Genomic DNA, 27340 nt, shown 5'->3' with positions numbered 1-27340 from the left:
ATGACAGCCTCAGCTGGCATAAAGCCATGGGAACTGCCCCTCTTCACTAAAGTGTATCTCAGATGGAGCCTGCTGGAGCTCTGGCCATTCCCCACACTCTTCAGAAAGCCAGGAGCATGACCCTGTGCCCTAGCACAGAGCCCCTGGAGAGTCTCTTCCCATAGGTGCCCCACCCAGAATTGTGCCACTGCAGGTGCAGCTGCACCAGTTTAAAAAAAAACTAAGCAAAGCCAGTGTCAATTCTTGATAATTTACTGCAAAAAAAAAGATTCTGGGTAGGGCCAGAAGGCTGCATGGAGATAATCAAAATTGACACTGCTGGTGAGCAGGACCTGGGCTCTGCCAGCCTGCCTGGCTTATCTCTCCGGCTGCTGGATGAACCAGCCAGAAAACAGGGCTACTGCTTAGTTTTCTTTGGAGATTGATTCTTTATCCCTGTAATTTCTGTGTGAAGTGCTTCAGGGTGATTTTTTTTGGTCTTTGACAACCCAGGAGAAATTATTTTTTTAAATCAGCTCATCTGGGGCTGAGTTTGACTATAGCTCCAGTCCAGCGCGTGATTGAGCTGGTGAGCTTGGACAGGTAGGAAAGCTGTCTGGACTTCTGTGTGTGTGCTTGCAGCTCTTTATAAATGTGTTGTTATTATAATCATAATAAATACTAGAGACTTGAGAAATGTCTATAACCCAACCCAAATCAGGTGAAACTCCCCTGGTTTTGGGTTTCATTACAAAGTTGAGACTTGGGCCAGGGTTGTGGAGGTTCATGAACCTCTCTGAAGCTGGGCTCAGTTTCAAGCAATAATACGCCAAGTTTCAGGCAAATCTAGGCCAAGTTTTGAGTAAATTTGGAATGAACTTTAGGTGAATAAAAAATGATTTATGGTTTTAGGTTGAAACCATATCAACGATGGACTTTTTGCTTGGTTTCAACCTGTAACCAGGAAATCTTGGCACTTTGGCTGAGTTTCACTTTGGTTTTGATTTTAGACCATAAAAACAAGACAACCAGAGCAAAGAGGTAAGTCTCAAGACAAATCATGCAGAAACTTGTTTACAGTATGGAAGCCCAAAGCCCTGCACTGCACTGAGCACCAGCACCGAGATCTGTTCCCCACTGCAGGTGGAGTCTCAGGCCATGAGAGCTGCTGTATGCCATGGAAAAGTTTCAGTGAGGGATGGCTAGAGGTCCTGAAGACACCTGGTCTTTATCTTTAAACCATGTACCATCTGTGTGTTTCATGGCTTAAGACTGAAAGCAGCACCCAGAAATGGAAGGGAGAAAAAAAGGCTGAGAAAATCTACTAAACATGTGCTCAGGGCAAGGGTAAGGAACCAGGAAGCAGAACTGTAATTTGAAAGTTCACTCTTCAATAAAACCAGCTCTGTGTGAATTTGTCTGTTATACATTTGCCCTATAATATGATTATGTCATTTAGGAGACTGAATTTACTACAGATCATATTGTTGCCCATACACAGGCAAACTCCACACTACTATATTCCAAAATATCCTGGGAACAAAAGTGTTTTCTGCAGCACAGATAAAACCATGGGAGGAAATTGTGGGTCCCAATGTGGCTGCCAGGCATGGGTTGAAGGCCAAGTCCACTGGAGTTGCACAACCCTTTGGTCAAAAAGACCAACTATTTGTGTTGGGCTCATTTGTGCTAACAAACAGCACAGTCTTGAGTTCCCCACAGACCAGCCTGGAATTTATTTAAAAAATAGAGAATTGGTGAAGGATTTATGCAGGAGCACCTCCCCATCAACCCTCTAAGCATTAAATATCTCATGTCCTGCACAATGTCTAACAAAGAGCAATCCTACAAGAGCAGCAGCTGAACATTGTCTTTGAGCACCAGCTGGGAAGGCGGGGCAAAAAAATAAGAAAATAATGCTGTCTTTGGTATCAGCTGAACCCCCACCCTGCAAAATCTGCAATTAACCAAACATCATTTGCTGCCAGTCTTAGCAGTGCCACCAGCCTGTCCCCACCAGACACACTCTTCAAATCTACAGCAATAATCCAGCCCTGAATGACAAATCCACTTATTCTGCCACATCTGAGCTGCTGTGATCTGTGCTAAAGCTGCCTCTTTATAGCATGTGCTGGTTCAGCACAGTCACATGCCAATGGTACCTGTCTCTCCTTGAGCAGCAGGAGCCAAGTGCCCCAAGGCTGTCCCAGAGCTGCATGGAGACAGCTCCCACACAGAGACATCAGCCATGGGCCTGCAACCACTCAGGTCATTAATGCAGAAAAGGCATTTTCATGGCAGAAGTGCAAAGGTGAGTGAAGGACCTCCAAGTGCCAGAAAGAAAGTACAATTAATGCATGGAATTATGTTCTGTGTGGGGATGCATCCTGACACTAGCTGTTGTCCCTTTTTATTTACTTAGAAATGAGAACAAAAGTCAAATCCAGGGGTTATTAGGTGTTCCATAACTCTAGATTTGTCCAGATCTGCCCTTCTTGGGTAGATACCTTTATCAGAAAAGTAGGTTTAGTGCAGGATAACTCTGCTTATGCTTCACTGCTCCAGAAATATGTCAGCAAAGTGATCTCTCGTGACCCAGGGTCCTGCTCAGAATAGTTGAATCATATTTATAAAGTCAAACAAGAAAGATGATGTTGATCAAAGTAATATAAACTAAGGCATGGAAAATGAATTTTGAATGAAATGCACAGATAAATCATTTATCCTCACCAATACCCTCTCCATGTTTCTTATCCCAGTAATTGAGACCATGTGTTGTGCTGCAAACAATAACTATGGGAAATTACTCACAATTCTTCCTTCATAAACATGGGAAATGAAAGTGATGGGAAGGATGATCATCTTAATTTTTTTTTTATGTTAACATCTCTAAATTATTAGGGTGGGAAGAAAATGTCAATAGAACATAAAAGTGCTTTGTATAGTGTTCACATTTGCTCATACTTTCAAATCCACTGTGGCTTATTAGTTCATGGGAAAAATGACAAAAAGGAATAAAACCCAGAAAATGAATCCAGTATCAACATCTTGCTTCTATAGTAACAGAAATTGTAACTTCTAGGTAAAAAGTGACAATATTAGGAAATGTTTGTTGGGCAATTATGGTAATTAACCCCCTCCTTTCCCCAGTACATCCAGCCTCCCTTCAGTCTGACACATCCCTACACACTGAGTACCCATTGCTCTGTGCTGGTTCTTGTATTAAAAGCCTGGAGATAGTGAGGGCCTTAACCTCTGTTTCAAGAGTTTATTGCTCAGCTGTAAAAATTCTCCCAGGGCTGAAACTTGACAGAAAACTGTCTCTGCCTGGGAGGAGTTTCTGTTCGGAGTTTGGTTTGAATTAGTTCAGCCCTTTTCCACTTGTAGTAGGACAATGGAGCAGGATTCCCTCTCTCTTTTTCTTTTTTACAACAGTGACCATCGTGCCAGGGCAGTACAAATGGCAGGCAGCACTCAGACCACAGTCCTCTCTGCAGCTTTAGCACAGGGCCTCTGCTGGCTACTGCAGCAGGGGCCTGGCCCTATAACAAGCCAGGCTCCATCCCCTTGCCTGTGCAGCTGCTGGCTTGGATGGTGGCTTCAGCCAGCTTTGGCTGAGGCTGCTGAGGCCAGCTTGGCCATGGTGCAAACTGGCAAAGTCCACCCTTGCTGCTATTGCTTGAGGGCCCAGCCCACTGCGAGGCAGAACCACCTGGGCTACACCTCCATGGGACTTTTGGCTTTTCCCAAGGCTGGGCAGCACATGTGGTTGTACTCCTGTGGTGGAGGCACAAGTCAGTCCCACTAAGCTGCAAACTCACAGTGCAATACTGGCTTGGTAGGTTTCCCAGATGAAGGGCTTGGCACAGGGAATCTGCTCTCTGCAGACCTTGGCCTGAGCCAGGGGATTCATTTCTAGAAGCAAGAGTGCAAGATCTATTACACTTCTGCATGGAGTGCCTGCAGGGCTGGTGAATCTATTAAAACAGTCAACACTTTATGAATGAAGTCCAGCCCCACCAAAGTCAATGGCAAAACTCACATTGATTTCTCTGGAACAAGATTTTACCCTGAATCCTCAAAGTGCCCCTGGGATCTCACCCATGTTCAACACAGCCATCCTCAGCTCTAGCAGAGGAAAGGAAAACAAAGAGCAGAGAAAAGCCCTGGTGCTTCCTTAGCTGAGCCTGTGTCCTGCTCAGATGGCTGAGCTCTGATAGATATGAGAATATCACTTTGGCAGTACTGACAGGCCTGGGTGTGAGATAGGTGCTGTGCAGATACTTTGGCTCAGAAGCAGAATTTCATAGGTCACTGGAATTTTGCTCTGAGCTCCCAGAGGGTCAGAGCATAAGTAACACACAAAAATTTTTATGTATGGAGCTGGAGAGATGTCCCACCCACCCAGTAATGCCTTGACCTGGTGCCAGTAATCCAGCCTCCAGAGTCACTTCTTTGTGTGCATTTAATTGACTAAACAGCCACTTGCTATCATCCAGAACTGCTTATAAAATTGAATATTATTAAACATAAGGGCAGACAAGTTTGCTGATGCTTATTTCAATAATTATGCTGTTCTTGCCACTCCACAGATCTGACCTGTCACTTGAGAACTCAAATGACCCATAACTTAATATATTTTATCCAACTATGAATTCAGGCAGTTTCCTTAGCTGGACTAGGCACTGTGTCATATTTTGCCCACCCCTTTTACAACCATTTAACTGCTTCTTGCTCTTACACTTTCCTATCACCCCTGCACACAACCTCTAGTGACAATATTTTACCATCTTCCTGAGTAAATTAACAAGATCAACTAAAGAAGTTAATTGCTGTTATGCAAGAACTATTCCACTGGTTTCTGGTTTTGCCAACTCTTCCATACCTTATTTTTTGCTAAGCTGACTGAAAGGTTTTCCCATTTTTTTATTTAAACAAAATTCTTTTCTTTGACAGCTACTTTAGAGTTGCCCTCCCACTGATCACAGGTGAGCTCATCTCTAAACTGTGCTGTGCAATTTCTGATATATGGAGTTCTTTCAACACTAATATTGGGGTGGCAGTTCAAATCTGAAATAAGAGCATCTGGCACCCTAAAGACAAGACTTTATGTCTAGGAAGAGCCACGATTCAGTCAGGTCTAGTCCCCACAAGGACATTCAGTAGCAGCCCCTCCCTATTTGCTGCAGTCTAGTACAGGTGAAGCTCATCCTGCTTGTTTTCATTTGGGTGGCAACTAATCCAGCCTCTCCTTCTCCGCCTTCTTTCCTGAAAGGCGTTTATGAGCTCAGCAGCTGGTTGACATTTAGCTCTTGCTTGAGTCTGGCTGAGACTGACCAGTGGCTTTGGGCTTTGCACTTTTTCTAGAAAATGTGTAAGTACATATAGAGAGAAAGCAACAGTGAGTATTAAGGTTAGCTCATGGCTTATACTCACTGTGGAAAAAATTCCCCTGAAGAGGACTTGACATAATTTCAATCTTAATACTATACAAGAGGATCCTTTCCATTCCTCTTTTTCATTATGGAAGCTAATTAGAAAAATTGTTTCTTACTTATTTTCCCCCTCTAAAGTGCTGTAAACGTCCCTTAAAAAAAAATTTTTCAACCATTTTGTGGTATGATACCATAAAGGTTTTTACTTAGAGCCAAATACATATCAAGTTGGATTCTGAAAATCAGTCCATTATTTTTATTTCCCCTTTTGCTCCTTTGACTGCACAGAGTTTCCTTCTGATTTTTACAGTCATTTCAGTGATTGCTGGCAGTACACGGCATAAGAATCAGTGCTCTAAATAATGAAACAGTGCCCAAAACTATGCCAATCAGCTTATCATGTGAATTCCTTCCCACTTTTCCCCAGGACCTGGTCCCTTCAGGTCAGAAGAAGCAAGTGGCATGAAGACAAATTTCTTTTCAGGAATTATAAGAATGTAAACTGATCTATTAATTCTGTACTGCATGTTCAGGTATAAGCACAAAACAAACGGCACTTGCTTATTGTCTTTTGTAGAGCTGGCAGAAGGAGACTGTGTGTCTACAATCTATTCTAGGACTTGGTTTCACTTTTTTGTCTCAACTTATCTTCAAGACATTAAGACAGAACAGTTAACATCGGTGGATAACATGGTTAACCCAGTGAACATGGGTGGGAAAAGGTGAGCTGTGCTTATGGGAGTTTGAGGAGCTCAACTAAATGGTTTATAAACATGCATATGAAATGTGTCTTGGTGGTAGCTCAGAAGAGGTAATGGCACACTGTAATACAGTGAAGGATTAAAAAGAAAGAAACATATTTGATGAAGTCCACAGTAAGTGCATGAAACCTTTGTAGTCCTGTTACCTCTGCCTGGTTTGGGAAGCTTAATGTGTTTTTATTGCTCACCTCAAGCAATAAAAACCTCTCTGTCCCAGAGAGTGGCAGTCCAATGGTGATAAATAATTGCCTCTTCCAAAATTAATTTTTTTAATTATGCCACTAAGATGAGTTTTGGTTGCAGACTCAATAAATTCATTCTAGATGAAATCATAAGCATTTTCATATGAAAAAGATAAAATGATGTAGTGAATGCAACAGCTAGCTGGAGAAAAAAAAAGTTCTAGGACTGCATTCCTCACTGATTACTATGTAAATCAAATAATATGAACGATTGCTGGTATTGGGATATCCAGAGAAGGATGATCTATTGTAAAATAACTTTCTAGCTTAGATATTGTGGTTTAACATTTAGAAAACTTTTCAGAAAACAGATTACTACAGAGTAGATTAGCAGCTCACAGGCAGACTTTGAATGAACTCTCCCTACTAGTTCCTTGTCAATGCATTCAGCCTGTCTTATCCTGCAGTCATTTGCAGATCATCACCAGATACTCATGCTGGTGTATGTACCACTGCCCAGAGGAGTTTTGGATGGGCCACTGAACAGTCTGGTCTAGTGGAAGGTGTTTTTGCCCATGGTAGGGGGTTTGAACTAGGTAATATTTAGGTTCTAACCCAAAGCATTCTGAGATTCTGTGACACTGGCAATTAAAGGCAGGAGACTGGCTGATGCAAACAGCTGCAGCCAATAATTACAAACTCTTCTCATTGCCTTGCTTCCTGAGTGTTTGTAGCATTGCTGGGTTGGTGAAGAGAACGTGATCAGTGTGTTCAGGATTTTAAACTACTGAAGTAGTAAGTTCTGTTTTCCTCTAATCTAACCTGTTGTTATAGATGGAGCACAGTCTCTCTTTGTGGGTTATGGGCTGGTTTAGTTGCTAAAAGACTACAAGAAATAACCAAAGAGTCATGTGAAGCTTAAGTTTAAGGAGCAACTCAGAAGATCCTTCTAGCTTAGAAAAAGACTAATTCGGTTTGTTAAGAAAGGATTTTTCAGGAAAGTTTTATTTTATCAGTGAGGTATGTGGGGGGAAAGGAATTGCTCTTGACTGCTGGTGCTGTTTAGTTTGTATGCTGAGAACACTAAGGGAGAGGGAGTGATATCCATGGTGAGACTGATACTCCTCAGTCACAGTAAGGCAAGTAAAGCTCTGCAGTGCCAAAGCCCAGGTGCTCTCGCCACAGCTGGAGAATTTGAAAGGCCCTGCCTAGGGTACATCACTGCAAATTAAAGGCTGTATGTAGATTCCCTTTTCTTTTTGTACTGTTCATGGCTGGCAGATGGAGAATTTTCCTCCTTTGTGTGTTGATAAAGTGTTTGTGATACTAAAGGACAAATCACCCTGCCCTGAAATTTAAGCACTCATGCTCCAACCTCCTGATCCTTGATGACTATTGCATTAGTCAATCTGTGGCTAGCCCAGTAACTCGATAGCAGTGAATTATGTAGTTATGTGGGAACTCTGGGTTTTGGAAGAGGCAGATGTTCCCAAGCTCAGGCCCAGCTAGGGTGTGTCATCTGTGTGAGACATTTAGCGGAAAGGGAGAGCTGCGAAGCCACAGTCTCTGGTGCTTTCTGGAGCACAACATATAGCAGCAATATTGCATTAGGGTAAGAATGGGAACAAACAAAACTATTTCAGCACCAAGAACTTTTCTCTGTAGTGGGTGACTGATTGGTAATAGAATGCTGCTGCATTCAGACTTCAAATTTACTCTGGAGAGTAAAATGGATTGTGATAGATCCAAGAAATAAACAGCTAAATTCATAAGAAACATTCAAAAAGATACCAAGATGGCCTTTAAAAAGAGCAATTTAAATGTTACTAAGTGCCAGACTCTGTTCTGCCTTCCATATGTGTGCAGCATGATTCACTGAATATCAGGGATACTGGCCTGTGGTGGACCTTACAATCAGCTTTCAATTCTGGAAGAGGTTTTTCCACAGGGCCATTCTGCAGCACATGGAAAGGTCTGAATTTTAAGATATTCTCCTAAGTCACACAGCAGGGGTACATCTGTCTGTGTAGGTCCCCCTGAAGTCCAAGAGATATAATAGTGTTGAGGTGTTCTATTTTATACAACAGCACAAATGTTGGCTTTCATTTTGTGCTTATTGATGTAAGTAAACATATGTGCTTTGTAAGAAGTGCTTGAATTATTGTATAGTTGTGTCCAAGGCTACCATATCAAACATGTCTCTCAGAGCCAAGATTCTTGTCCAAGAACCCACCCAAAACTTTACTGTTGAGGTATGAAGCAATAATGGAACCCACTGATTCATCTTTTGATGAAACCAGGAGTGCCCAGTATTGCCCAACAGAAGGTTACATAGGGCTCTAATGAAGTGTTTCTCTTGCATAAAAGAGAACAGATGTGGCCAATCTCCTGAGAAACTGAGCTGTGACCTGCTGTGAGTTCCCACTGGGCAAAGTTTCCTTCAGATCTGAGAAGTTGCTCCAGCTGAGTCAGAATATTCCTCTGGTTCCACCAGTCCTCCAAAGGCCAGATTTCTAGATTCAGATCTGGGTTGCTGTAGGCTACATGCTACCATATTTCATCTAGTTAAGGTATTGGCAAAATATCTTGCAGCTTTGCAAACTGTTGGAAATCTGATTGCTGGCTGAGGACCTCGGCCCCAGGGACCAACAGAAACTGCTCACAAACTGGTTCTGCCTTTGGGGCTTCTGATGTATCTGCTGTGGAGAAGCAAGTGACCAAATTTTGGGTGACAAGAGAGATTGTCAATCTTCCTGCTGTACTCTGTGTTTGCCCCTTAAGTAATTCCAGGGGCAACAGGGTAAAGTAGAAAGTCTGGTCTTCAGACTGATGGATAAACCTGATAAAGGCTTTTGTGAGCTTGTACCAACTTTACAAGTGGATGTGCTATAGAGAAGAGGCTCCTGGTTGGCACAGACTAGGTGAAGAGTAGAGTAGAAATACTGACACATTTGTTGCTGAATGAGGATATCTAGATTAGTTTCTGCATCTCCTAATGAACCAAAGTCTTGGGACCAGGTCAAACATGTGAGCTTATAAATCCAAACACTATCTTGAGTAAACAGTACAATAACTGGGTATGCACCAGGGTTTTTCTGCACTGAAGTAAGCAGCATGCTGACAACCATTACAATTAGAAAGCATTGATGCAAGTGTTTCAGGGGATCCTGGTGTTAAAAGCCAGAATAAACCCAACTAGCATGATGGGGTATGTTCCCACTGCCATTCTTTTTGCCTCTCACACCACACTAGAATAATATGCTCAGTGGTATTAGTTGTGTTTCTGAGTTCCAAACCAGATCCTTATTAAGGCTTCCAGGAAAGCAAGAGCACTGTGGATGTCCACAGGGCCTTCAGTATCAAAGCCACAGAAGAAAATTATAGATGGAAAAGATCTGTCAGGTCATCTACTCAACCTACCAGCCAATGCTGGGCTGTTCTCAGTCCTATGCTTTTTCCTTTCTTTGTCTACATCAAGCCAGAGGGGTTTCCACAGCATCTCTAGGGAGAGTATGACATAGCTGACTAGTTACTGCCTTTAGGAATAACTTTGAGCCTCTGGAATAATAGAAGCATTCTATGTTTCATTTTGATGGAGAAAAGGAACTCTGAGAGAAGGTCCCTCAGTCGTATGACTATACTGTATCTCAGATGTAATTCTATATTAATGACTTCTTGTATGCAGATCATATGAGGCCAATGCTGTGTCCCACCCCACAGTTGTCTCTTTTAGTAATTATTCCTTAGACAGATTTTTGTCATCTCTCAGTAGTAAATAGTGCAGAGGCCCTGATTAATTGCATTTCACTTAGCAAACATTCAAAATTTGCCCTTACTAGTGTTTGAAGTGTCTGTCTGACTCTCACTCCTTTTAATTGTGCCAAAGTTCTTTGGCAATTTGTGAGCTCATGTCCCAGAAACACATAAAAACCCATAATTCCAACATATTTTCCTTAGGTAAATTAAAACCACTCAACACATGTTTACTAAAACCAACTGCATTTATAGATAGAGGAATTTTGTCAGCTATTGATTTAATACTTCCAAATGTTTTCAATCAAATCCCTTGGGCACCTACTGTTGATCAAGTATAACCTTCTGGCATCTTGATCTCATGCAAAGCAATGCTTTTGGCCAAATATATGAATGTTCTTTTTGACCTTGAGTATTGGGCATTAGTAAACATGAATCCAAATATTTTTTTCAGAGGGAATAGAATACTTCCATAGCTATTAAAACATTAAATCCTCTGATTTTTCTTGAAGACATCTGTGCATAGAAACTGTTTGAGTATGGAGGTAGTTTTAAAGCAATGCCAATATCCTCAGCATTCTGATGAGGGCTGTATCAGTTTCACAGTTCTCAGCTGCTGAAAATTATATTTACCATGCAGGATAACTTTAAAGATATTAGTTATAGAGCTATGGAAGGCCATGATTAATACCATTTGATGATTGTTTGAATTGTGCCTCACACAATGAGCAAGGGTTCAGAGGAAGCCTTTGTCTGACGGCTACTTTGGCTGTGGGAAAGGGTAAGTCTTTGTTAGCAGTTGGATGTCATTTTCTTTTGTTTAGTATTTGCACAGTGCTCTATGTAATGTAGGAATATAATAAAGCTTTGCCAGCAACAGCACCAGACTTTGGGAATATGCACAGACCAGCGAGACCATAGAATGCACTTTTATCAGCAGAAGAGGCAACTTTTAATGGACCTATGATGGAATTTAGGAAAAGAGTTTTCTCTGGACTATTGGCATGTACTTTATAGTGCTAAGCCAGGAGCTTTGCTCTTAGGTGTAATCTTTGGTTCTAATGCCTCCTTATAAGCACTTTTCTTTTGTACAAGTTAAATACAGCTCAAATTATTTTTCTATTGTTCATGAGAAATGAGTAAGTTTCACATGAATTTTTCAACCTCCTATTTAATCACTCCTACCATTGCCTGCTAGCTGATAGCACACCTGGAGATGAAAGTTTGGTGGTCCAGATGGTAGAGATCGATGAGCAATGGCATGAGGAGAAAAGGATTTATGCAGGGAGATTCTAAGACATCATAAAATATGACTTTAGCCTTAGCTTTCTCCACATCTGCTCTATTTGTGCAGTCACAGTATTTGTAATAAACTCCACTCATATAATGTCTAACCTGGGTTAGTATCAACAACACTGCCTTGATTAACAAACCTGTCACAGTTCTGATTTTGATGCAGTGTTTTTGCTGATCTGTGGCTCTAGAGGCACTTGGTGTTCTCCAGTGGAGACTGGAGGAGTAACTCATTTTCTGGGCAGATGTTGTTAGCATGGAACAATGCACGATGTTGTGCACCAGCTCCACAGTGGGATAAAGCTGAGTCTTCCAGACACCCATGGCTGTGACTGTGCATGAGTTTCTTTAGCCTGAGTGCCAGCTTAAACTGATCCCATCCCTCTTCTCATCCAGCTGTTATATTATTTTGGCAGCTACTCAAGATTTCCTGGAATAATTGCAAATGAGTAATAATTTCTCATTTAGCTTGTATGCAGCTCTGGAATCAGTGATAATTTGCATGCTGTAATAAATATCCAGCCATGCTTTGGACATTAGTTCTGTACATTTGAATAGCAAACTTCAGGAGGAGGGGGACAGAGGTAGAGTCCCATTTGTTATTATTGTTATTAGTTTAGGTTCTTATAGTTTTAAAATCAACTGTATTAGCAGAAAATAATGATGTAAAAATAAATAGGCAGGTTCTGTTGGCAAGCAGGTGGCCAGGAGCAGGCAGAAAAAATTAAAAATCCTGTTGTAGGATCCAAACTACCTGGAAGTGCCTGCGTGTTTTTCTGCTCAGTCCAGGCTGTCCCATAAATGCTAAGCATCTCAAAGGTCATCCAAATAAAAAGTAAATGCAAATAGAGGCTTCTTTCTCCCACACAGCAAACCTCCAGCCTGCTCAAGATACAATAGTGAAAGCTTGCCTGTTTTGACTATTAGTCAGTCTTATTCAACTGCCATTTGGGAAAGTTATGATCAGCAGTCTGGGGGCTCTTTGCAGGTGACCTAGGGTGGGACACAACATCTGTCAGGCTTCCAGAAATATGAGGCCCTCTTTAAAGCCACTCTTAAAGCCTTTCTTGGCTAGAAACTGATAACAAAGTGTACAATAAGAAATTATTTTTGACAAAAAACCCAGTACCTTGCTGCCTCCCTGGTGCAGCAGTTTGGCTTTACATCTGGTGGCAGTCTTCCAGGCAGTGAGTTCTATCCAGTTTTTCCTGGAGAACTTTTAGTAGCTTAATTGATATGATTAATACTAAAACCCAACTAACCAGACAAAAAATCCCATCCCAAACAAAATAATCCTCACCAAGATGAGTGGAGCTCTCAGTCACCTCCTCTTCATGTCCAGGGAGAGCAATGAGTTCTCTGTTGCTGAATCCATGATTTCCTGTTGTTGTCACAGCTCCTTTTTCAGTTTTCTCACGTTACTAATGACTTAAATGCAAATTGAGAAGAAAGGTAAGAGCAGGACTGAAATATACTTTCTCCCCTAACAAAACACCTCCTTCTCTTTGACTGCTCCAGACTATACATGTTGCTAAGATACAGCATCATATATAGGATGAAGAAAAATATTCTTGCAGAATTTAAATGGCTTGAATTACCTGTAATGCTGATCAGCTTGGCTTGCTGCCAGCAGTAACTCCTATGTGGGATAGTTAGACTAGTTAGATAGTTTTTGTGTTTGCTGCTGTGAAAACCTGACAAGTGGGATTCCTTGATGCTCTCCTGCACCCTAAGGAAGGGACCCTGGAATTTGGCAGTGAACAGAGTAGTGTAAGCTAAGCAGGTGGGAAGGTTGTCATGAGGATTGAGGTGTATTAGCAGACAGCACTGGATAACTACTGTGCTTGCCAGTCACGGCACAATCAGTTCAGCTGCAAAGGAAAGATGTTTCCTTCCAACGAGGACACATAGTTATTTTGTCTTGGACACCTGGAGACAACCTTTCACAGTAGGAATCCATAAAGAAAAATACTCATGTTAAAAGAATCTGGCCAAGGATGCTACATTCGTGTCTGTTTGTTTTTCCTTTTACAAAATGAAAGCAAATTAATTCCTTTGCTACAATCAATAGTAGACAAAAGATAACTTTCTTCAGTTCAAGGCTATGAGCAGTACTGATTGATACAAAACTCTTGCTATGAATTATACTGTACAAATATTCTCTAAAATGCAGAATGTTAATATAAATTTTTTGTGACAATGAAAAAAACCCCATCAAATTCTAAGGGGAAACAACTAGGTATACACAGCTCACATGTGTTTGTTTAAACATACTTTACATGTTAAAATACAGTAGTTACTTTCTGGATGAGAGCTCTCAAATTATAAAATTAATCTGTCAGGTTTTCAGACTTGGCAGGGTAAAAGGCTTTCTTGCTGTGTTCTGAGTAGGGGAAAAGCATCACTTCAGTGGTAAAGAGCTAAATAACCACACAGTTAATGGAGGGAAAGTTTAGGAAAATTATTACGTAAATTCACTTCAGACCTGATCCTGCAACTTGTAACCATGTAATGACATTCTTTGCTCAGCAGCAGACCTGAATTTACACTTTGCAGAATCACATCCTTACTGAGGTAGGGACTGCCAAATAGTTGTTAGTGAGGGAAGTGCCATGTGTGCCAATTCCAGAAACCAGTAAGCAGTACAGTCTGCCCTATATTTTCAGGCTTTCAGTAACTTACATAACTAGGTGCAAAATACTTATTTTTATTTCTGGTTCTTTTCTTTGGAAGTGCAGTCATGTGCAATCAGGTGGAATAAGTGTGCTGATAATTTTCCTTCAGAAATTGTAATGGTTAGCCATGTGGACACTTTTCTTTTTAGGCAAAAACCATGAGGTACTGAAGCAAGCATTCACTTTTCTTGCACTTGAGGTCACAAATTTATGCAAGTCAAAAATGTCGTGCCTGCCAAAAACATCATGCTACACTCCACCAAATAAAAGGACACTGTTATTCTTACAAGGAAAGGTTTGACAGGACAGGAAATAGGCAGGGTCATAGAAGTTTACTTAATACCAAAACTTACTTAACCATCTTTAAGCCAAAATACAATGATAGTTATTTAACCAAAAAAAAAGAAAAAAAAAAGAAAAATTAGGAGGTTAGGAGGAAGACAAATACAAGAGCTCCAAACTGTGTTATTACAGGAGCAGCAAGCAATACAGAAACTAGGGAACCTTAATTTAAATAATTCAGGTTACTATATATCACCCACCCTTAGTGAGTTAACATGTATTAAGTAAGTTTTAATTTATATCCTGAACTTGCAGCCAGAGGCATTTGATTTGGAAAATCCAATGCCGAGCTGACCAGGCTATATATTACTTTCATTACAATGCAATCCTTAAGTAGTCTGCATTCCACTTAAAGGAATGGAGGAAGAGAGAGTAAGAGTACAGTGAATACGAAAGATAGGAAAAATGTTGCTGTTCATTACAATTTTCCATTTTTGTTGAAACACAGCAGGAGAGGAAAGCCACAGGCTTCTCTAGTGCTCTTGCATGCCAGGAGGGATTATGCAAACACTGCAACCACCCAAATCTTATTTAAATTATTGTCATTGTTCCCCCTTTAATGGTCATACTTTTGCCTGCTTTCACTCAAACATTGCTGCATCTTTCTTTCCACCAACACAGTCCCAGTGGGAGTCATCAACTCTTAATTATAGATGAACAAATCTTTGAAAAATACCTCAGAAAAAGAAGTGGAAAAGAAAGCAAACTTTAAGTGCCATCTAGTGGCTGATGTAGAAAACATTAAATGGATTAAAAAAAACTCCTACCATGCCATAGAGCAATATAACAGCTGAGCTGAGGAAGCTGTGCCTAAATTCTCAACTATTAAACACCAGGTTAACACTCTGGGGGAAAGAAAGAACTAAAGATCAATGGTAGCAGTGGTATTACTGCCATAATTTTTGTTTTAAGATTTTTGTCCAAAAGTGGAGTTCAAATGGTAGGAATTGTATAGGAATCCCATGTTCCTTCAAAACCCTCATCAGCTTATGATCCTCTGTCTTTCTAAGGACATAGAGGTTATTGTAAATATTGCAGCTGAAATAAAAAAATAAAACCCTCTCAGGTCTCATAATAGAACTGAAACCATGGAGGTGAATCTGGGGCTAAGCATCTCAACGTTCTTCCAAATTTACCTGGGGTGAAAGGCTGAATTTTCTCTATCCCTGTAACAAGTCAAATCCATTTCTAAAAAAAAGGATAGTTAGTCAGTTATGTCCTTCTCCTTTCCTTGCAGGAAAATGTTCTTTTCTGCTGTGGGTAAGAATTCCCAACAAACTACTTTTAATTTATTAAGGCTTCACGTTTCATTTGCACAGAGGATGTTCCACAAGATAGTTCTTCAAACTTTAGGTAACTCCTCTCACAGATGTGAGTAGTTGAATTAAAGACCAGCTTGCTTGGATCTGGTCAGTGATAGTGGAGAACAGCCCAATGTAATTTTTACCTAAAGTGATTTTCATTTTGTTGCTTTGGAAATAGCTTTACATCTCTTCAGTTTCACACCTGCAGTGAGCCCTGGGGATTACACTGGGACATGAGGATCTGGAGACGTGAATCAGTCTGCACAGCAGTGAGCCCTGTGCACTGCTGGGTAACTTCTGAAGTTCCTTGCCTGAGCTGAAGCATGTGCACTCAATGACACACTTAGGCAGTTTGTCACTGAATTACAAAACTAATTTACAACTAGGTAATGGAGGTAGGATAGGTCTCAGATAAAGTAAAGGAAGAGATTGTTTCCCAGTCCCCTCCCTCTTGCCAGATACCAAGATAATACACTTTTGTAATGTAGATATTATAGGAAAAAGGGAACAAGAAAATAATTGGGAGGGCATTATTTTTCATATTAATGAAAACGTGGGAATATAAATAAGAGATGTAGATAGCATTTGCTACTCTATGGTTCAAACCAAGCTGTTTTAAAAAGCCTCTACTCAGTCCCAGTACAAAGTTTCTACAAGTTTCAAATGCAGGCCTTGATCTGCAGTAGCATTATCAACTTTAGAACTTTCAGTACATTGGTAACTCTTGTTGCCTAGGTAGAAGTATTTGTCTTTCATAGATTTGCTACTTCTATTGAAGAAAAGCAAACCCCAACACCCTAACAGGAATTACCAGAATTCCTTACCCACGTGCAATGGCTTGGTGCACATGGAAGAGCTCAGTGTAGAGGTAAGCTTGAAAACATCTCTCATTTCAGATAAACATTCCCAAGGTCCTTACTGGGAAGGGCCTTGCAGCAATCTAAAACTAATGACACACTTCTCTAGAGAAGTACTGAGAAACAATGGAAAGGAACTCCACCATACCAATTTTCAAAACAAGTGAACCTTTCCTGGTAATGACAGATAATGGTTTTAATGTTGACAAGTTACTGCAGGCATGCATATATAAATTTGTTTTTTCCTCTTATGTCTGAGATATCTCCTGAGATTGTGCTTTTTTTAGCAAATACTTTTCTCAGAACCTGTAGTATTAGCATTATTTTCAAAAATAGAAATCAGATCAGTTTCCATCAGGTACAACAAATAATGAGTATCACATGAACTCCAACTTCTTCCTTGTAGGTTGCTGTTCCAAGTGAGGCCTCTTGTAGCATCTTTTTTAAAAAGGGACTTGCATCATTGGAACCCCTGCTGGGTGTTTGCTTTGGGAGGTGGAAACTAAAAATTGCAGCAAAACTTTCTCTTGACTTACAGTCCAGAAGAGGAAACAGCTTTTCACAAAAGGATCATAGATTTCAAGACCTTTAAATAGCCTTTAAGTTCCTTTTTTGGCAGGGTATAGAACTGAATAAAATTAGTGTCAAGCTCAGCTTTCCCAGTTCATTTAGGCTGCATTGGTATGATGAGCTCTTGCTTACAGTGGCCTTTTGCAGGGTGTGCCTGCTCCTGATGATCTGTCTGGGTGTACAGATCCAAGCACAGGGGTAAGGACCAACAGCAAAACCACTGATCAGCATATCATAGCACCTAGAGGGAAAGGCTTCTACCCTAGACAAAGATGAATCTACTTCTTGTTTCAGCACTGCCAAGCAGTGTAATGCCTATCCCATGGCTGAAGGGATCTGAATGCTGTCACACTGCTCTTTATTTTCCAGCTCCTTGCAGGGGCAGGCAGGATAAAATGTATTAAATGGCCTACCATGTATTTTTGGCCTACTTCACTAAAAATAGTCCTAAACAAGAACATGAAACTAATACCAACAGGATTATCCTGAGCTGAAACTACCCAGCAGAAGAGCAGTGTGAACATCAGCCTACAAAGGTGCCCTTTCCACTGCTAAAACTTAAAGCACAGAATTTCCTACCTGTGATCTTCCAGATAAGAAAATCTTAAAGTACAGACAGCTGCAGGAAAAAAGTGTTTGAGAGCTTCAGAGCCTTTTCTAATTCTTTTACGTAAAGTGGGAACATAGTCACTTTTCTTTCCTTTTTTGTTTTTTCTCTTCTCTGCATGTTCTTTCACCTAAAAGTCAGAGAGTCATTTAAGAAATTCCACACACTTATTGAATCAAGTTTAAGACAGATTCAAAAAACATTCTCTGCTAACTGGACAAAAGTGACCTTAAAAAACCAAACTGTGCACTGCTTCAATAATTCAGAATTTTTCTCCCATACAGAAACATATTGATAAATTTGTATCAAATATTCCAGAAGTGTAATTCATAGCTCTTATTCACTACATAGAAGTTATTTCTAGGTGAGTTCTGTTATTTAACTCAAACTGTGTTACTTTGAATATAAGAGAGCTGAAAAATTGGCCACTTGAAGATCAGCTAAGGATCAAAGTCTGAACTTTAGCTTTGAACAGAAACACAAGTATTTGGACAGGTTGTAGAGGATGCAATATTGAATATCTTTGTCTTATTCTGATTTTGGTGTCACAGTGGAAAGTCCTATTGGTACTGTCACTGATGCTGTATGAAACAGAGTCTCAGTATGAAATCCTGAGCCATGTGGAAGATAGCTTTCAGAAGTCTAACAAAAACTGGCAAGGGAACAATTGGCTGTTGTAGTTTAAGTGAGTAAAATAAAGTATATCATTAAGTTATTTTTTTTTCATTTATTACAGCATAATTGCCACATAAACAATATGTTCTTATTGCTGAGGACCAAATTTCTTGAAAGAGAAAATAATACATTAACCACTAAGTCAAGCCAGTCATGCATATTTCCTCATTATGCAGACAATTCACTGGAGGATAGATACAGAGAAATCTCAATAAAACTTGAAATATTCTTATGTACTCCAGAAATCCTACTTCTAATTCAGATGAAAATTTAGAAATAGTATAACAAAAAACAAAAATAGAAAGTGTATTCAAGTCATTTTCAGTTCTTTCCAGTAGAGCCAAAGCCACCTTCACCACGTTCTGTATCATCCAGAGTCTGAAAGACATCAATTATGATAAGCTGGTTTAGTGCCTTAACTTTTTTTTTGTTTCTATACAAGAGATATTGTCTATCATTTACTTGTAACAAGAACTATAATTAAGAAACAAAAAGATGTATGCAAGAGACTTTAGAATATCTTTTGTACAAGCTTAAACAAATGCTTGTAAGACAACCATTTCTAGTATATACTGAACTGTTCCTCAAAAACTCTGAAAATTTACCAAAAAAAAAAGAAAAAAAAATCTGTGCAAGTATGGACAAGGAATCAAGACTTTCATTCAGGTAGTACTGCTGCTATGCAGTTTTACCACTGAAAGTAATTTTAGCCAAGTATTCATCTATAGAATAAATTTCCTCTTATAAACAAGTATCTTAAACTAATAATCATTGAAAAAGCAGAAGTATTTTCTTTTGTCAACTTACTTCAACTTCTTCTAGCTCAGGATAATAAATGCGTTCACAGATGAGCTGGGCAATTCTATCCCCTTTTTTAACTGCAAAGAAGTTAAAATATTATTAGTTCCTTCAAAAAAGTGAACAATGAATATAGACTTTAGACAATCTCCTTTCAAGAGTATCAGAATATACTAGAAGTGAAAACACTTCTTTAAAACTTATCTAAACAGATGTTAACAGACCCAGAAAAATATAGGTTAAGATAAACTTTTGTTTGGTCCTTCTATGGTGAATGTCAGCACCTGTACCAGCCCAAGGCCTTTCCATTCATTCCTGCTGCCATACTCTGGCATCTTAAGTTCATTGTGTACAAGTACTGCAGAGATGGAGAGACAGCTGGATGGATAATGTAGCTCTTTTTATGAACTAGACCCAGGAATTTGGGGAGAAAAAGGCAAACTGATAAAAGGAAAACTGAGTTTCTCACTAAAAAACAATCTGGTTCACAGAACTTCCCTAAGCAGCTTGTGATGTGGAGATGCAGGAGAGGCCACAAAAGCATGTCTCTTGCAACTGGGCACTGAAACTTAAAACTGACTTTTTGCAGAAAGATGGTATAATAAAGGGAAAATCCTCTCTGTTACTCACGTTTCCCAGAACTCTGGAGAAGATTTTTCTCAAATACTGCTTAGGTTATTTTGCTTTTCAGAGAAAGGTAGTAACTTGATACAAAGTTGCATTTCAGTACAGCTTGTGAATCTAAAGCTTAGCTAAGTTGGGATGTTTTAGTTTGCTTTTGTGGTGGTGTGCTGGTTTTGGGGGCAGTTTTTTTGCATGCTGCTTAATTAAATATGAGTACAATCTTTACATGTTCCCATGACAGGACATTATTAAGTATCTATGCTTTTGTTAACTGAGAGAAGAAAAATGTTCCCAGCTAGTTCTACCTCTGCATAAGCTTCTACAGAAAAAATTAGTTTCTCATTCCCAGTCAGATGGCTGAAAATAAGCTCTGCCAGGCTTAACACTTACCTTCAAAGGTCTCCTTGCCAAAGTTGAACAGTACCACACCAACATTTCCCCTGTAATCCTCATCAATAACACCAGCTGTCAGGAGAAATTTTGAGAGGTACCCAATTAGTAAATGTCAGTGTATGAGATAACTAGATTAGATTATGGTTTAGATGAATAAATGATTACAGTAATGACATCCTTTATACTTCTGATGCAAAACTAACAATATATATGCAAATACTGAGATCTAAAAATGCTAATCAGTCTTGCAAAAGGAACTGAGAAACACCATCACATGTCAAGAAGTGCTTTACCACTGTACTACTAATTTTAGTAGTAATACCCTATCTGAAATCAAGACAGCTGGACTAAATTCAGGCCCCATTTGTTCTGCTAACTTCAGCTCTTTCAGTGTCAAGCAGAAATCTGTTCTTAACTCTAACATTTCATTTGAGAGCTATGGATTTGCACAGATCCAAACCCTGTACCTCTGGCAAGGTAACAGAAGCAGAGCTGTAAGGAAGTGGCTATCATACAGCTACATTCTAGTACCAAGTATCAAGTACCAAGACTATAAAACTGGCTTACTCTTGTATTTTGTATGGCTGTATTAACTACATAGTTCAGAAGACTAGCTACCAGTGCACATTAAAATAATGATATTCTGCTTCTTTTAGAGTTTTTCTCTCAGATAGAGGAAATGCATTTCCAGTAGAAAATATGAGTTTGGGCCTCCCTGTGGTCCTAAGTATGTATTTTGCAGAAATAATTTAAATACTGAAATTAAATGCCAGTCCAAGACATTGCCCAGCTTATACAAAGTACTACCATTAGCGATTACTAACACCAGAGGAAACTGTAGTATGAGTGTACCTTGAAGTTTTGATGTTGAACCACAAAATGGCCATTTAAAAAGAAAATCCTACTTTTTAAAGTAGTTCCTTCAGCTTTTGAAAAAACTGTAGTGCATATGATCCATAGTTCCCATGCAATCTCTGCACTAGTTCCAGTGTGGAAAAGGTATTTACACAGCTCTCCTATGTAATGTTTTGGGTTAATCCAATGGCATTTCTAAACAGCTTCCTAATTAAGGTGCTAGTAACACTGGGAGTATCCCCTGAGTTTTGAAAATTCAGAAAAACAAGCAATTCTCAAGTTAATTTGCTGGTTAAAAAAATGGAGAAACCAGCATGTAAGAAGTCATCTTTAATGCATAAGCCAAAAAGTAACTTCTATGGCAGGCACTGCCTACAGAAGTATAATACAGTTATTATTAAAAAACAATCAGTAATCTTTTTTATTATTAAGAAAGTGTTAACATAATTATGATGACCTGTCTCTCTCAGGTGTTATCCAGGTGTCTCCTTTTGCCAGAGTCCTCAGGAAGCCATCATTTATTTGCACATTACAGTGTGAAACTAAGGCACTTCTGTGAGCAATACTTACTAAGTCTTAATAAAAAGAACAAAAAGCTTACCTCCAACATCAATGAAGTGCTTTGCAGCTAAACCAGAACGTGGTGCTAGAAAAGAATTTTTATTAAGTATTACAATTTATTTCTTTAAAAAGACAGTATTTATAGGTTATATAGTGTGTTTGCACAGAGTCTTGGGAATGACAATTGTTTCCAGTCTTTTTAAAATAAACATATGACAGGAATTACTGTTAAGAGTATTTACATATATATTAAGCAGAATAACAGCTGCAACAGGCAACAATAATATTGCAATTTTTAAGTAATGGAAATGTATCTTTATTTCACCTGCAACTGCAGAGTAGGTTTCTCCAAGGAAGGCAACTGGAGCAGACAGACTGTCTAATCTTGGTTTATTTTTGGTGACTACCACTGGTCCAGCATCATCTCAGAAGAATATTAGGTCAATCCATTTAAGTTATGAAGGAAAACAATCCCTGGCAAGGAATTTCCTAAGCAGTGTTATACACAGATAAATTATGTGTGGGGATTTGGGTTTTTACTTACCTTAGCCTACTGTGATGTGGAACTGAAAATGATATAATCTTTAAAATTTTCTTTGGGATAAGAGAAATGCATGTGTTCTTTTACATAAAAGGACATGGCAAACTCGGATCATGTTCTTCCACTGGAGTGGCTACTGCTTTTTTACATAAAGAATTTATACATAATTCAGATGAAGAATGCACAAAATAAACAGAATATCTTGTACAGATATCTTTCTTATTCTATCACAATATGTCATCAAATTCTACTACACTGGTACTCTGAGGTTAATTTTTAAACAACCAGAGATGCATTTTCTGTATGTCCATTACCTATTAGTCTTTGTGATTTGAATTCTGAAACTGCATACAAATAATGAACTGTTGTGGGGCCTATAAAGTTAAAGTTGTATGTAGAGTACAGGCATTTTTGCTGATCATCCTTGGTCCACCTGACACACACCAAACCTTAAATGTGTCTGACAACAGGTAACAGGAAAATACTACAAGATTTAGTAAATCACACAGCCACGTGGCATCCCTTTTTGTGCTGACTAATTCTGAAAGCTTTAGGCAGAATCTAAATGTGAAGATGCCATCAAACCTGTTCTAGACTGACTCTGCAGCCTTTTGACAGCTGTGCACTCACCGACTCGGCCATAGCACCCAGAAGGAAGTGCTATTTGAATGTCTGTTTTCACCACAGCCTTCTCCATGGGTGGGATCACGCAGTCATAGGCACTACGTTGAAGAAAGAAACACTGGTTTATATAGAATATTTTTTAGTTTCTTTACTGTAACTTAAGGTACAAAATTACCCAGAATTATCTGCCAGGGAATTTATACCATGAAATTTAAACAACAAATATTTACAGATTTGCAAAATTAAATGCAGATCCTAAAACACAAGATGTTGCCATTCTGATGGTGCTAGTTTAAGATTCCAGAAGTGTCATTTGAACAGCATACTCCAGCAATTGCCAGTTTCAAATGTTTTTTTAATTAGTAAGATAGGAAAAAAAGTACAAATTTAAAGTAACCATTAGGTAAATGTGCTTGTGCATTTTTTGTGCAATAGCAGAAACTTTATGAATGATACAGTCTGATTAAGCTTTCTACAGCAGATGAACTAGTTGTAATCAAAATTAATAATCTAGTAAATTAACTTTTAGGCAACAATGTTTCTTTTCTGAGCAGTCTGACAGTTCATGATTCACATGATTCTCGTGGAAACTCTGAACTACAGAGATTTTAAGAACTGGCTGAAGCTACTCAACTGGAGGCCTAATGAAAAGCAGTGGTGACAATACTTGTCATGTCTTGACCTTGACAAAGAGCTGTTTTTCAAATGATGGGAAGCATTGAAAGGTTTTCTATAAAACAGACTTTTTCCAGGTGTACAGTGCAACATTGGAACAAGAACAAAAACAAACCTAGTGAGATGAAAGGCATAAAAAGAAAAAAGGGTAAGGTGTAGTGCAGTAAATCTTCAGGAAAGAAGCCAAAGAGGTGAAGGAAGAAAAAGGCTGGGTATTCTACGTAAGACTAAAAAAAGTAAGTTAGAAGTGGCAGCAGCAAAGTTCACTCGTTCAAAACTAGTGAGTTGATCGCAGAAGCACTGTGCCAACAACCACAAGTCTAGCTACAGGTATTCCTGAACATAGTGAAAGACAATGAATAAGGGCCGTTATTAATTCAAACCAAAACCTGAGTCTCTACATGAACCCACATGGTTTCCAGCCAGGAGCACTATCAGACTGCTACAAGGCCCTCTGGCAGGCAGCAGCCCCGGAGCCAAGAGGAAAGCAGAAAAGCTCAAGTGCTGGCAAGGAGGGCCCACGTGCGCTACCATATTTTCCTTTCAAGAGGAACGCAACCTGGCCGATGTAAGCACCAGCAGCAATTCTGGATACTCTGTCAAGCCTGATTTTTAGCCAATGACTGCATCTGATGAAATCTATGCTGTAACATGGCTGGACCACAGATAACCGAAAATGGTGAGGGATGGGGGAGGAGGGGAGCTACGACTAGATCAGCTCTGGCCTCCTCTCCTGCACGGCCAGCGAGACTGTCCGGGGCCTCAGCTCGGCAAGAAGCCACGAGGGCCCTCCCAGCCGCCGGAGCCCCGAGCCCAGGCCTCGCCGAGGGGGGCGGAGCTCCCGCCGCGGGTGCTGTACCCTCACCCTCCCTCACCTGTACAGATCGTAGCCCGCAGCCCGCGCGGAGCCCCTGGACGGGGTGAAGGCGTTCTCGGACAGCTTGGTGAAGCGCAGCCGTGCGGAGGCTTCTCCAGGCCCCGAGCCCTTCTGCCTCTTGCTGGGGGACGGCTGCGGCACGGCTTCGGAGGCGGGCATGGCTGAGGGAGCGGCAGAGACGCTGTGAGGGACGGCCACCCGCTCTCCAAAAGCCCGCCAAAACCCAGCGCGGCCCATGGGGGCGGGAGCAGGGGGGGAAACCGGCCCGTCCGCGGCCTCTCCGCGCGCGGCGCAACCCCATTCCCCCCTCGGTGAGAATGGCCTCTCCCAGCTCCTCCCGGGCACCCCGCGCCCGTACTGAGGGTCCCGCCCCGTGTGTCAGGCGGGAATCGCCCATCGCCCCAAAACCGCGGGCACCGCCTCACAGCCGGGCGGCCCCCGAGGCGCGGCGAGCGGGCCCACGGTGCGGCTGGGGAGGGTGTATCCCCCAAAAGCCCCCGAGGGCTGCGGGCAGGGCAGCGTATGCTGCTCCGCAACTCCCCCACCCCTCCTTACAGCGCCCGCAGGGGTGCCGGAGCCACCGGAGGCACCGGGCTAACATAACGCTGCCGCCGCCGTGTGGGAAGCGCGCCATGGACCGCTCGCCAGGCGCTCCCTGCCGCGGTCCGCACGGCTCATGGGGCGCGGGCGGAGGTGCCGGCGCCCCGTTCTCCCCCTGTTGTCCGGGCTCTACCTGCCGGCGCAGCCCCTCGGGCACCAGCCCGGCCCACGGCTCCCCTCGGAACGCGGCGGCGGCGCTGCCGCAGGCTGGCAGGCGGACCCCGCGGGCCGCGCAGCGTTGCCGGGGGACGCGATTGCGGCTGCACGGGCGGGGCGGGGCCCTCAGATGAGCCCCGGGGCCGTTCTTGTTCCCGCGCCGCGCAGCCGGAGGCGCCGAGCGCAGCGAGCTGCCCCGCGGCCGGCAAACAGCCGCTGTCCTCCACCGTCACGGGGTGCTTGGGGCTGAGAGGGACCTCTGGAGAGCATCCAGTGTAATCCTGCTGTTAAAGCAGATCCTAGAGCACGTTGCACCGAGTAGAGGCAGAAAGAAACTCCGTCAGAAATGGTCAGGCCATCACAGAAGCGTTTGCCTTACGAGAGGCAATTCTTGACGATGAGGTGGATGGGAAAACCTGTCAATGCTAGGCCTGCCCTGTTCTTCTGTCTTGGAGCAGAAGACTTATTTTATTGCCTTTAATACACTCTGCTGTCTTGCCATTCGATTTATGATGAAATTTTCCCCCTGTTTTTCCTATATCTATGGCTTTCTATCTACAAATAAATATATTCTACAGGACATATGTATATCCCTAGAAATAGGGAATTTCCTGGATTCCCCCATCCCTCTCTGCTATGGGCTGAAAAGACTGTCCATTGGATTAATAGTTTCAAAATTGTCCCTGGTGAGACTAATAGAGATATTTGGCTCTGCATAATAGCTACAGACTTTTGGATTCTTTTTGCTGGTCTAGATTTTGTCAAACAATTAGTCTCTATGATTTTTGTTTTAAACTCTTAAGTGTATGTAATCGTCTCCTTGCTATGTTATGTTTTCTAAATGCAGCCAGATGGCAGTGAAACCTTTACTACACATGGCAGTTCAGTTGTGAAAAGTATTTTTAAAAATGTCCCAATTTGGGCTTTGTTTTATTCCTGTTCAGTATTTTCAGTCTAAATAGTATGCACTGTTTTAAGGAGAATATATTTGTAACAAGGACCCATGTGAAAAAGCTACTTAAAATATTTTATGGCTTCTGATGTAAGCTATCCAAAAATTGAAGTTTATAGGCTTAGTATCAGATTAGTATCTAATTGTAAATGTTTATTTATACAAGCAGGACTTTATGGAGTTTAGGACTGCATCCTGCATTATAGTGTAGAAAAGGACCAATTTTATGTGTCCAGACTTGGGGAAGCAGACTGGGTTCTAAACTCTGTTTGAGGTAGCCTGGAAGCCCATGAATAATAGAGAGGAAAGGACTCAGCTGAGTGACACTTGTTTTTTCCCAGATCTTTATAAGGGGAACCCCCCAGCCTTATGCTGGAGGTCTAAAACCAAGTTTACCTTGGTTCTGAGAATGTGTTGCTTGCTCTGTAGAGTCAGTAAACCTTCCTGCATTCCTGATGGCTGATTATTGCTGCTCTCCATCGGGCATTTCCTCCTGCCTTTGGAAAACAATCCTGAGATAAACTGAAATCATTTGCCTTTTTGGCTGGACTGAGAGTAGGAGTGGAGGCTGCTTTGTTGTACACAGAAAGAAACAGAGCCTCTTTCGGGGTAATAGCCACAAAATTCTCCCTACTGAAGTTTTGGTGTTAAAATGAGGATTTTTATTAGAAGAAAACCCTGGCTTTAAAACAGTGACTTCCCACTCCATTCTTACTTAGCACAGCTGTCTCTTTCACAATGATGAAGGTTTATAATTTAAAAAGGCTGTTATGATGTTGTCTCTTTATAATGAAACTCTATGTTTGATTGCATGTTTGCAGCACAGCATGGGTGTTGTGGAATTTTGCCATTGCTTTTTACTCTGTTCCAGACAACCTTAGTGTGTTTGATTTTGTTTGAAACCTAATTTCCTCTGATGAAATTCCAGCCAATGACATGATTGTGGGTTATGGCACTTGTTTGTGGAGAATGTGAGCTGCAGCTCGCTGTATTTGTTTGTTGCCATTTTTCCTTGCAGAGTCAAGGCCAGTGTGAGGTGTTCCCTCAGCAGTGCTGGCCTACAGAGCTGCCAGGGGGCTGTGCCCTGGGTACCAGCATGAAGAGATGTTTGAACAGTGGCCTGACCTCTGCTGAAGGACAACACTTGCAAACCTTGACTTTGCTCATCTGTAACTCGAGTGATGAGTCACTCATTTAGCAAAGAGCTGCAGCACTGAAGGTTTTTGTTCTGCTGCCAAGAGTTGGAGAGGT

General features: G+C 41.1%; 1 protein-coding gene across 2 annotated transcripts; it reads right to left on the bottom strand.

Annotated features, from left to right (window-relative positions):
- Positions 1-18470: 18470 nt before the first annotated feature.
- On the bottom strand, positions 18471-25219 carry DUT (deoxyuridine triphosphatase). Of its 2 annotated transcripts, none has more exons than XM_066558750.1 (7): positions 25115-25219; positions 24380-24542; positions 22836-22927; positions 21705-21749; positions 20246-20320; positions 19241-19311; positions 18471-18811 (listed from the first exon to the last, which is right to left on the bottom strand). In XM_066558750.1, the coding sequence occupies exons 2-7, from the start codon at positions 24538-24540 to the stop codon at positions 18755-18757; spliced, it is 501 nt and encodes a 166-aa protein (XP_066414847.1). In that variant the 5' UTR covers positions 24541-24542; positions 25115-25219; the 3' UTR covers positions 18471-18754. The 2 variants fall into 2 exon arrangements, with proteins under 2 accessions (XP_066414847.1, XP_066414846.1); XM_066558749.1 differs by lacking the exon at positions 25115-25219 and adding an exon at positions 24937-25035.
- Between the last annotated feature and the right edge of the window lie 2121 nt (positions 25220-27340).

Source organism: Molothrus aeneus, chromosome 13 (genome assembly GCF_037042795.1).
Source record: "Molothrus aeneus isolate 106 chromosome 13, BPBGC_Maene_1.0, whole genome shotgun sequence".
NCBI lineage: Eukaryota > Metazoa > Chordata > Aves > Passeriformes > Icteridae > Molothrus > Molothrus aeneus.
This window is presented reverse-complemented; position numbering and strand designations above follow the sequence as displayed.

What these genes read in the sequence shown, in the direction of transcription:
- DUT (XM_066558749.1), bottom strand. Translation starts at nt 25,015, where the DNA reads ATGGCGCGCTTCCCACACGGCGGCGGCAGCGTTATGTTAGCCCGGTGC. An exon ending in TGGGTGCTATGGCCGAGTCG is followed by an intron (nt 21,750 to 22,835) that starts GTGAGTGCACAG and finishes ATTCTTTTCTAG; the next exon opens with CACCACGTTCTGGTTTAGCT. An exon ending in GCACTTCATTGATGTTGGAG is followed by an intron (nt 20,321 to 21,704) that starts GTAAGCTTTTTG and finishes TTCTCCTGACAG; the next exon opens with CTGGTGTTATTGATGAGGAT.